The sequence below is a fragment of the Hemitrygon akajei genome, chromosome 2, assembly GCF_048418815.1.
Source record: "Hemitrygon akajei chromosome 2, sHemAka1.3, whole genome shotgun sequence".
Classification (NCBI taxonomy): domain Eukaryota; kingdom Metazoa; phylum Chordata; class Chondrichthyes; order Myliobatiformes; family Dasyatidae; genus Hemitrygon; species Hemitrygon akajei.
The window spans coordinates 171,086,928-171,098,342 of NC_133125.1; the positions used below are offsets into that span (position 1 = coordinate 171,086,928).

Consider the following 11,415-nt stretch of genomic DNA (forward strand, 5'->3'; position numbering starts at 1 on the left):
CAGAGGGACGTACTCGTGACGGGAGTCCAGTCGACTACTCTCTGCGCTCTTGTCTTCCTGCACGTTGGAGTTGCTCTACAGGCCGGGTATGTTCAGCAGTGTGTTGGGAGTCACGAGTGTCAACAGGCACCATGGTCAGTTTGGACAGGATGGGCAGAAGGGCCTGCTTGACATGGTAATTCTGGTGTGACGGAGGATACCAGTATGTCCACTCGGTGGAGCTGTCCAGGACTGGTCGAGTTACCCCGGTTCGGGCCTGGCTGCTTGTCTCTGAACTTCCCTGCTCACCCATGGGCTGTTCACATCTCTCCCCAGAACCCAGTGCTTCCTCCGACGATCACTGACCAGATCCGACTGTGGGAGATGGAGAGAGACCGTCTGCGGTTCACAGAAGGTGAATTCCCCTGAATGCAGGCGGAGGAGGGAGTGTGGTCAGGGAGGGAGGAGGGGGAACAGGAGTGTGGTCAGGGAGGGAGGAGGGGGAACAGGAGTGTGGTCAGGGAGGGAGTGGGGGAGGGGAACAGGAGTGTGGTCAGAGAGGGAGGAGGGGGAACAGCAGTGTGGTCAGGGAGGGAGGGTGGTAAGGAGGGATATGGGATGCTTGTCATCATTAGTGCGGGTGTTGAGTACAAAGTCCGGTCGCAGCGTATAAAACTTTATTTGGGCCTCACTGGGGGGGCATTGCATGCCGTTCTGGTCACCCCAGTACAGGAGGAGGGAGGGGCTTTGGACAGACTGCAGGAGGTTCACCAGGTTGCTGTCTGCGTTAGAGAGGAGAGGTTGCACAAACCGGTTGCTTTTCCTCCAGTGTCCGGGGCTGAGGGCAGATGTGACACGTTTATGAAGGTGGAAGTTAGTGTTCTTACCCGGGGAGGTAGGAGAAACCAGGTTTAGTGAGAGGGGGCCAAGTGCAGAGGCAATGCATGGGGCAGGGTTTTTTTACACACAGAGTGGGGGCTGCCCGGAGTGGATTGGGGAAGCAGATGTGCTTGCGGTGTTAACCATGGGACCGTGTGCCGGATCAGAAGTCACCCGGCGGTGAGTGTTCTGGGGTGTGAACGCAGGGCGTAGTGCTGGAGGATGCAGAGGAGAGCGAGCACTGGTCACAACTGTCCCCGTTTCATCCCAGCCCTCTCTCCTCTGCCCCCAGGTGTGCTCTACAACCAGTTCCTCTCCCAGGTGGACTTCGAGCTGCTCCGGAACTACTCCCGGGACCTGGGCGTGCTGGTGTGGGAGAACCCCAACAAGCGGCTGATGGTGGTGACGCCCGAGGGCCACCCCGACGTGAAGCGCTTCTGGAAGAGGCAGAAGCACAACTGAGGGGCTGGTGAGGGGTGACCTCCCCACTCCCCCCAGTGTGGGCGGTTGGCTTGATTGGGGGCCAGAGGCTGCAGTTACCAACAACCCCCCAATCAAGGTCCACCCAGAACGGATGACCGAGCAACCGGAATCCCCAGGACAGGTGAGAGAACCGCACCACAGGCCCCTCAGGAGACAGAAAGGACTGACCCCCACCCCCCAGGAACCACTGCGCTGTTTCTGTGCCTGTTTTGCATTTTCCTAATAAAACATTAAAGAGGAGAGGTCTGTAACTCAAGGCATTTCATCTCTGCAGAGGGACCGGTAGCTGGTATATCATTGTCATACAGTGAAAAGGTTTTGCTTTCCACACATTGGAACGTCGAGGTAATAAACCGAATGCAGAATACAATTTCACAGTGAGTGCGGGTAGACAGGTAAACTACAAGGATCAGCTTTTAGTGTACGCGAGGCCTGCCGGATAACAACGTGACAGAAGCTCCCCGTGAGCCCGTGGTGAGAGCTCACGTCCATTTCCTGTCAAAGAATGTATAAATTGCACAACCTTGAGACTTGTTTGCTCACAGGGAGCCACGAAGAAACCCTAAAGAACTCAATTTAAAAAAATAAAAGACCAACACTCGATGCGCAAGAGAAAGAAAAATTGTGCAGACAATTTAAGTGAACCACAGCAACCGCTTTTTTCGTCAGCTTTTGTGACATCTGCCTCAGAAGTATTTAGTTATGACGTGTACACCCGAAACATTTGGGGAAGTGTGTTGTTTGCCTGAGCACAAACTAAGGATGTGCTGGGGGCAGCCCACAAGTGTCATCACGCACTCTGGCTCCAACACGGCATCCCCACAGTATTCGGCAGGTCAACAGCCCTGTTCCCTCCCTCCCTCTCACACACACACACTCTCCCTGTCCCTCCCTCCCTCCAACCCCGGGACAGGCTGTCTTCATTTGACTGTCAAACATCGGGCCTGTCTTCCCCAGCGGACTCAAAGACCCAGGGTTTTGGCCGTTCAGCCTCGACTTCAAGACTGGAAAGGTTGCCGAAGGAGGCAGGAGTATGGAGCTGAGAGGGAATGATGGGAAGCAGAGTCACTGACTGGACTAATTCTGCCCCTTTGTTTATAAGTGACTGGAGGTTCCAACATCCTGCCATTGACTGTGTGGGAGAGGGGAGTATTCAGAGCTTAGAGTGATTTTGGTGAGGCAAGGTAGGGTGGAAAAACCTAACAGTGACGGGTTCGCTTTGCACTGATGCCACCTGACTTGCTGAGTGTTTTCGTGTTCCTGTGCTCTCGTTCTACACTTCGGCAGCGAACATTTACCCAGTCGTCGTCTCCCACAGCGCTCCACGCCTTCCAGCTCCCAAACTGTCACCTTTTAGATCAAAAACAAATTTATTGTTGTAGCGTACATACCCAGGGTATAAACGGTATTGGTAATGATAGTCACATGTACTGAGAGACAGTGAAGAGCTTGTCTTGCATACTGCTCATACGGATCTGATCGTTACACTGAGGTAGAACAAGGTTAAACGGTAACAGAATGCAGAGTAAAGTGTAACAGTGACAGAGAGGGAAAGGTTAAACGGTAACAGAATGCAGAGTAAAGTGTAACAGTGACAGAGAGGGAAAGGTTAAACGGTAACAGAATGCAGAGTAAAGTGTAACAGTGACAGAGAGGGAAAGGTTAAATGGTAACAGAATGCAGAGTAAAGTGTAACAGTGACAGAGAGGGAAAGGTTAAACGGTAACAGAATGCAGAGTAAAGTGTAACAGTGACAGAGAGGGAAAGGTTAAATGGTAACAGAATGCAGAGTAAAGTGTAACAGTGACAGAGAGGGAAAGGTTAAACGGTAACAGAATGCAGCGTAAAGTGTAACAGTGACAGAGAGGGAAAGGTTAAACGGTAACAGAATGCAGAGTAAAGTGTAACAGTGACAGAGAGGGAAAGGTTAAATGGTAACAGAATGCAGAGTAAAGTGTAACAGCGACAGAGAGGGAAAGGTTAAACGGTAACAGAATGCAGAGTAAAGTGTAACAGCGACAGAGAGGGAAAGGTTAAACGGTAACAGAATGCAGTGTAAAGTGTAACAGTGACAGAGAGGGAAAGGTTAAACGGTAACAGAATGCAGAGTAAAGTGTAACAGTGACAGAGAGGGAAAGGTTAAATGGTAACAGAATGCAGAGTAAAGTGTAACAGCGACAGAGAGGGAAAGGTTAAACGGTAACAGAATGCAGAGTAAAGTGTAACAGCGACAGAGAGGGAAAGGTTAAACGGTAACAGAATGCAGTGTAAAGTGTAACAGTGACAGAGAGGGAAAGGTTAAACGGTAACAGAATGCAGCGTAAAGTGTAACAGTGACAGAGAGGGAAAGGTTAAACGGTAACAGAATGCAGAGTAAAGTGTAACAGTGACAGAGAGGGAAAGGTTAAATGGTAACAGAATGCAGAGTAAAGTGTAACAGCGACAGAGAGGGAAAGGTTAAACGGTAACAGAATGCAGCGTAAAGTGTAACAGTGACAGAGAGGGAAAGGTTAAACGGTAACAGAATGCAGAGTAAAGTGTAACAGTGACAGAGAGGGAAAGGTTAAACGGTAACAGAATGCAGCGTAAAGTGTAACAGTGACAGAGAGGGAAAGGTTAAACGGTAACAGAATGCAGAGTAAAGTGTAACAGTGACAGAGAGGGAAAGGTTAAATGGTAACAGAATGCAGAGTAAAGTGTAACAGCGACAGAGAGGGAAAGGTTAAACGGTAACAGAATGCAGAGTAAAGTGTAACAGCGACAGAGAGGGAAAGGTTAAACGGTAACAGAATGCAGAGTAAAGTGTAACAGTGACAGAGAGGGAAAGGTTAAACGGTAACAGAATGCAGAGTAAAGTGTAACAGTGACAGAGAGGGAAAGGTTAAACGGTAACAGAATGCAGCGTAAAGTGTAACAGTGACAGAGAGGGAAAGGTTAAACGGTAACAGAATGCAGAGTAAAGTGTAACAGTGACAGAGAGGGAAAGGTTAAACGGTAACAGAATGCAGAGTAAAGTGTAACAGTGACAGAGAGGGAAAGGTTAAACGGTAACAGAATGCAGCGTAAAGTGTAACAGTGACAGAGAGGGAAAGGTTAAACGGTAACAGAATGCAGAGTAAAGTGTAACAGTGACAGAGAGGGAAAGGTTAAATGGTAACAGAATGCAGAGTAAAGTGTAACAGCGACAGAGAGGGAAAGGTTAAACGGTAACAGAATGCAGAGTAAAGTGTAACAGCGACAGAGAGGGAAAGGTTAAACGGTAACAGAATGCAGAGTAAAGTGTAACAGTGACAGAGAGGGAAAGGTTAAACGGTAACAGAATGCAGCGTAAAGTGTAACAGCGACAGAGAGGGAAAGGTTAAACGGTAACAGAATGCAGTGTAAAGTGTAACAGTGACAGAGAGGGAAAGGTTAAACGGTAACAGAATGCAGCGTAAAGTGTAACAGTGACAGAGAGGGAAAGGTTAAACGGTAACAGAATGCAGCGTAAAGTGTAACAGTGACAGAGAGGGAAAGGTTAAACGGTAACAGAATGCAGCGTAAAGTGTAACAGTGACAGAGAGGGAAAGGTTAAACGGTAACAGAATGCAGAGTAAAGTGTAACAGTGACAGAGAGGGAAAGGTTAAACGGTAACAGAATGCAGAGTAAAGTATAACAGCGACAGAGAGGGAAAGGTTAAACGGTAACAGAATGCAGCGTAAAGTGTAACAGTGACAGAGAGGGAAAGGTTAAACGGTAACAGAATGCAGCGTAAAGTGTAACAGCGACAGAGAGGGAAAGGTTAAACGGTAACAGAATGCAGTGTAAAGTGTAACAGTGACAGAGAGGGAAAGGTTAAACGGTAACAGAATGCAGAGTAAAGTGTAACAGTGACAGAGAGGGAAAGGTTAAATGGTAACAGAATGCAGAGTAAAGTGTAACAGTGACAGAGAGGGAAAGGTTAAACGGTAACAGAATGCAGAGTAAAGTGTAACAGTGACAGAGAGGGAAAGGTTAAACGGTAACAGAATGCAGAGTAAAGTGTAACAGTGACAGAGAGGGAAAGGTTAAACGGTAACAGAATGCAGAGTAAAGTGTAACAGTGACAGAGAGGGAAAGGTTAAATGGTAACAGAATGCAGAGTAAAGTGTAACAGTGACAGAGAGGGAAAGGTTAAACGGTAACAGAATGCAGAGTAAAGTGTAACAGTGACAGAGAGGGAAAGGTTAAACGGTAACAGAATGCAGCGTAAAGTGTAACAGTGACAGAGAGGGAAAGGTTAAACGGTAACAGAATGCAGAGTAAAGTGTAACAGTGACAGAGAGGGAAAGGTTAAATGGTAACAGAATGCAGAGTAAAGTGTAACAGTGACAGAGAGGGAAAGGTTAAATGGTAACAGAATGCAGAGTAAAGTGTAACAGTGACAGAGAGGGAAAGGTTAAACGGTAACAGAATGCAGCGTAAAGTGTAACAGTGACAGAGAGGGAAAGGTTAAATGGTAACAGAATGCAGAGTAAAGTGTAACAGTGACAGAGAGGGAAAGGTTAAATGGTAACAGAATGCAGAGTAAAGTGTAACAGTGACAGAGAGGGAAAGGTTAAACGGTAACAGAATGCAGAGTAAAGTGTAACAGTGACAGAGAGGGAAAGGTTAAATGGTAACAGAATGCAGAGTAAAGTGTAACAGCGACAGAGAGGGAAAGGTTAAATGGTAACAGAATGCAGAGTAAAGTGTAACAGTGACAGAGAGGGAAAGGTTAAACGGTAACAGAATGCAGAGTAAAGTGTAACAGTGACAGAGAGGGAAAGGTTAAACGGTAACAGAATGCAGTGTAAAGTGTAACAGCGACAGAGAGGGAAAGGTTAAATGGTAACAGAATGCAGTGTAAAGTATAACAGCGACAGAGAGGGAAAGGTTAAACGGTAACAGAATGCAGAGTAAAGTGTAACAGCGACAGAGAGGGAAAGGTTAAACGGTAACAGAATGCAGAGTAAAGTGTAACAGTGACAGAGAGGGAAAGGTTAAACGGTAACAGAATGCAGAGTAAAGTGTAACAGTGACAGAGAGGGAAAGGTTAAACGGTAACAGAATGCAGAGTAAAGTGTAACAGTGACAGAGAGGGAAAGGTTAAACGGTAACAGAATGCAGAGTAAAGTGTAACAGTGACAGAGAGGGAAAGGTTAAACGGTAACAGAATGCAGAGTAAAGTGTAACAGTGACAGAGAGGGAAAGGTTAAACGGTAACAGAATGCAGAGTAAAGTGTAACAGTGACAGAGAGGGAAAGGTTAAACGGTAACAGAATGCAGAGTAAAGTGTAACAGTGACAGAGAGGGAAAGGTTAAACGGTAACAGAATGCAGAGTAAAGTGTAACAGTGACAGAGAGGGAAAGGTTAAACGGTAACAGAATGCAGCGTAAAGTGTAACAGCGACAGAGAGGGAAAGGTTAAACGGTAACAGAATGCAGAGTAAAGTGTAACAGTGACAGAGAGGGAAAGGTTAAATGGTAACAGAATGCAGCGTAAAGTGTAACAGCGACAGAGAGGGAAAGGTTAAACGGTAACAGAATGCAGCGTAAAGTGTAACAGCGACAGAGAGGGAAAGGTTAAACGGTAACAGAATGCAGAGTAAAGTGTAACAGTGACAGAGAGGGAAAGGTTAAACGGTAACAGAATGCAGCGTAAAGTGTAACAGTGACAGAGAGGGAAAGGTTAAACGGTAACAGAATGCAGCGTAAAGTGTAACAGTGACAGAGAGGGAAAGGTTAAACGGTAACAGAATGCAGAGTAAAGTGTAACAGTGACAGAGAGGGAAAGGTTAAACGGTAACAGAATGCAGCGTAAAGTGTAACAGTGACAGAGAGGGAAAGGTTAAACGGTAACAGAATGCAGAGTAAAGTGTAACAGTGACAGAGAGGGAAAGGTTAAATGGTAACAGAATGCAGTGTAAAGTGTAACAGTGACAGAGAGGGAAAGGTTAAACGGTAACAGAATGCAGAGTAAAGTGTAACAGTGACAGAGAGGGAAAGGTTAAACGGTAACAGAATGCAGCGTAAAGTGTAACAGTGACAGAGAGGGAAAGGTTAAATGGTAACAGAATGCAGAGTAAAGTGTAACAGTGACAGAGAGGGAAAGGTTAAATGGTAACAGAATGCAGAGTAAAGTGTAACAGTGACAGAGAGGGAAAGGTTAAACGGTAACAGAATGCAGAGTAAAGTGTAACAGTGACAGAGAGGGAAAGGTTAAACGGTAACAGAATGCAGAGTAAAGTGTAACAGTGACAGAGAGGGAAAGGTTAAACGGTAACAGAATGCAGAGTAAAGTGTAACAGTGACAGAGAGGGAAAGGTTAAATGGTAACAGAATGCAGAGTAAAGTGTAACAGTGACAGAGAGGGAAAGGTTAAACGGTAACAGAATGCAGAGTAAAGTGTAACAGTGACAGAGAGGGAAAGGTTAAACGGTAACAGAATGCAGCGTAAAGTGTAACAGTGACAGAGAGGGAAAGGTTAAACGGTAACAGAATGCAGAGTAAAGTGTAACAGTGACAGAGAGGGAAAGGTTAAATGGTAACAGAATGCAGAGTAAAGTGTAACAGTGACAGAGAGGGAAAGGTTAAACGGTAACAGAATGCAGAGTAAAGTGTAACAGTGACAGAGAGGGAAAGGTTAAATGGTAACAGAATGCAGAGTAAAGTGTAACAGCGACAGAGAGGGAAAGGTTAAATGGTAACAGAATGCAGAGTAAAGTGTAACAGTGACAGAGAGGGAAAGGTTAAACGGTAACAGAATGCAGAGTAAAGTGTAACAGTGACAGAGAGGGAAAGGTTAAACGGTAACAGAATGCAGAGTAAAGTGTAACAGTGACAGAGAGGGAAAGGTTAAACGGTAACAGAATGCAGTGTAAAGTGTAACAGCGACAGAGAGGGAAAGGTTAAATGGTAACAGAATGCAGTGTAAAGTATAACAGCGACAGAGAGGGAAAGGTTAAACGGTAACAGAATGCAGAGTAAAGTGTAACAGTGACAGAGAGGGAAAGGTTAAACGGTAACAGAATGCAGAGTAAAGTGTAACAGTGACAGAGAGGGAAAGGTTAAACGGTAACAGAATGCAGAGTAAAGTGTAACAGTGACAGAGAGGGAAAGGTTAAACGGTAACAGAATGCAGAGTAAAGTGTAACAGTGACAGAGAGGGAAAGGTTAAACGGTAACAGAATGCAGAGTAAAGTGTAACAGTGACAGAGAGGGAAAGGTTAAACGGTAACAGAATGCAGAGTAAAGTGTAACAGTGACAGAGAGGGAAAGGTTAAACGGTAACAGAATGCAGAGTAAAGTGTAACAGTGACAGAGAGGGAAAGGTTAAACGGTAACAGAATGCAGAGTAAAGTGTAACAGTGACAGAGAGGGAAAGGTTAAACGGTAACAGAATGCAGCGTAAAGTGTAACAGCGACAGAGAGGGAAAGGTTAAACGGTAACAGAATGCAGAGTAAAGTGTAACAGTGACAGAGAGGGAAAGGTTAAATGGTAACAGAATGCAGCGTAAAGTGTAACAGCGACAGAGAGGGAAAGGTTAAACGGTAACAGAATGCAGCGTAAAGTGTAACAGCGACAGAGAGGGAAAGGTTAAACGGTAACAGAATGCAGCGTAAAGTGTAACAGCGACAGAGAGGGAAAGGTTAAACGGTAACAGAATGCAGAGTAAAGTGTAACAGTGACAGAGAGGGAAAGGTTAAACGGTAACAGAATGCAGCGTAAAGTGTAACAGTGACAGAGAGGGAAAGGTTAAACGGTAACAGAATGCAGAGTAAAGTGTAACAGTGACAGAGAGGGAAAGGTTAAATGGTAACAGAATGCAGTGTAAAGTGTAACAGTGACAGAGAGGGAAAGGTTAAATGGTAACAGAATGCAGTGTAAAGTGTAACAGTGACAGAGAGGGAAAGGTTAAATGGTAACAGAATGCAGTGTAAAGTGTAACAGTGACAGAGAGGGAAAGGTTAAATGGTAACAGAATGCAGTGTAAAGTGTAACAGTGACAGAGAGGGAAAGGTTAAACGGTAACAGAATGCAGAGTAAAGTGTAACAGTGACAGAGAGGGAAAGGTTAAATGGTAACAGAATGCAGTGTAAAGTGTAACAGTGACAGAGAGGGAAAGGTTAAATGGTAACAGAATGCAGTGTAAAGTGTAACAGTGACAGAGAGGGAAAGGTTAAACGGTAACAGAATGCAGAGTAAAGTGTAACAGTGACAGAGAGGGAAAGGTTAAACGGTAACAGAATGCAGAGTAAAGTGTAACAGTGACAGAGAGGGAAAGGTTAAACGGTAACAGAATGCAGAGTAAAGTGTAACAGTGACAGAGAGGGAAAGGTTAAACGGTAACAGAATGCAGAGTAAAGTGTAACAGTGACAGAGAGGGAAAGGTTAAACGGTAACAGAATGCAGAGTAAAGTGTAACAGCGACAGAGAGGGAAACAAAGTGCAAGATCATAACGATGGTACGAGTGGCTGGTCAGAAATCTGATAACGGCTTTCGATTCTTCTGCCCGATTGGAAAGTTGAACAGAGAGAATGTCTGAGGTGGGCTGGGTCTTCTGTTATGCTGGCTGCTTTACTGAGATTTAATGACAATGCAGAATAAAGTGTAAAAGCTACCAAAAAAACTACAAAGGTAGGTGATAAAGCGTAAGATTGAACAATCCCTTCTCTTCGTGATTTTTATAAATGACCTGGATGAGGAAGTGGAGGGATGGGTTAGTAAATTTGCTGATGACAGAAAGGTTGGGGGTGTTGTGGAGGGCTGTCAGAGGTTACAGCGGGACAATGGTACGTTGGGACAATCCCGTAGCAATGGTACATTGCAGATCAAGGACATGGACGTGTTAATATCAATTTAACATAAATTGTACAACTCAAAACAGCAAAATACATATTAGTGCACGTTGAGAGAAAGCACAGCAGCATCTCTACTTCCTTGGGAGTTTGTGGAGATTCGGTGTGACATCTCAAACTTGCATTGGTGTGTGGCGGAGAGAATATTGACTGGTTACATCACAGCCTGGCATGGAAACACCATAAAAACAGCTTTATTGAATATGCCCACAAGAAAATGAATCTATGGTGACATTTGTTCTTTGATAATAAATTTACTTTGAAACAAATCAAGAGAGACAAATAAATATAATCTGATGGAGTGTCGGGGTTTTTCCAGGTGGGTTCAGGAACATGACAGTGGTAGAGAAGAAACTGTTGTTGAACCTCAAGGTGTGGGTCTTCAAATTCCTGTTCGTGCTGCCTCATGGCATTTTGGAGAAGAGGGCACGGCCCAGATGGTGGAGTCCCTGCTGATGGACGTCAGCTTCCTGAGACACCTTGCAGATGTGCTCAGTGGTGGAGGGAGCTGTCCCTGTGATGGAACTGGCGGAGTCTACCACTCCTTGTAGCCTCTCGCATTCCAATGCGTAGGGGTTCCCATGCAACCAGTCAGAGTGATGCGTTCCTTAGTCTTTTTTAAATATCGTGCCCCTCTGACAAAAAGGACCAGTTCATGTTTCGGCGTGAAACATCAACTTTGCTTTTCTCCATAGATGCTGCCTGATCTGCTGAGTTCCTCCAGCATTTTGTGTGTGTTGCTCAAATTTCATAAGACCATTAGATATAGGAGCAGAAGTAGGCCATTTGGCCCATCGAGTCTGCCATTCAATCATGGGCTGATCCAATTCTTCCAGTCATTCCCTCTTCCCTGACTACAAAACCAATAATCTGCTGCCAGATGATGACCCACACTGCCTGATGTCCTAAACCAGTTCTTTGCCCGCGTTGATACTCAGAGGGAGGAGGCTGCTCCACTCATCAACCCACCTGACAATGGGTCCACACCGGTCCTTAAGCAGCATCAGGTGAGATCCACCCTGAGGAAAGTGAATGTGAGTAAGTCAACTGGCCCAGATGGAGTGCCCGGCCGGATACTGAAAGCATGTGCCGACCAGCTTGCTGAGGTGTTTACAAGTATATTTAACCTCTCACTGTAACAAGCTGCTGTTCCAACATGCCTTAAAACCTCCACCATCATCCCAGTGCCCAAAAGATCAGCTGTGAAGTGCCT

General features: G+C 45.4%; 1 protein-coding gene across 2 annotated transcripts in view; it reads left to right on the forward strand.

Annotated features, from left to right (window-relative positions):
* Positions 1-1,592, forward strand: part of gtf2h4 (general transcription factor IIH, polypeptide 4) — a 137,691-nt gene extending 136,099 nt beyond the window's left edge. For both annotated transcript variants that reach the window (XM_073032356.1, XM_073032347.1), the window contains exons 14-15: positions 316-394; positions 1,151-1,592. In XM_073032356.1, the coding sequence (XP_072888457.1) occupies positions 316-394; positions 1,151-1,320 (249 nt within the window). In that variant the 3' untranslated portion in view covers positions 1,321-1,592. The remainder of the gene's footprint in view (positions 1-315; positions 395-1,150) is intronic.
* Positions 1,593-11,415: the final 9,823 nt, after the last annotated feature.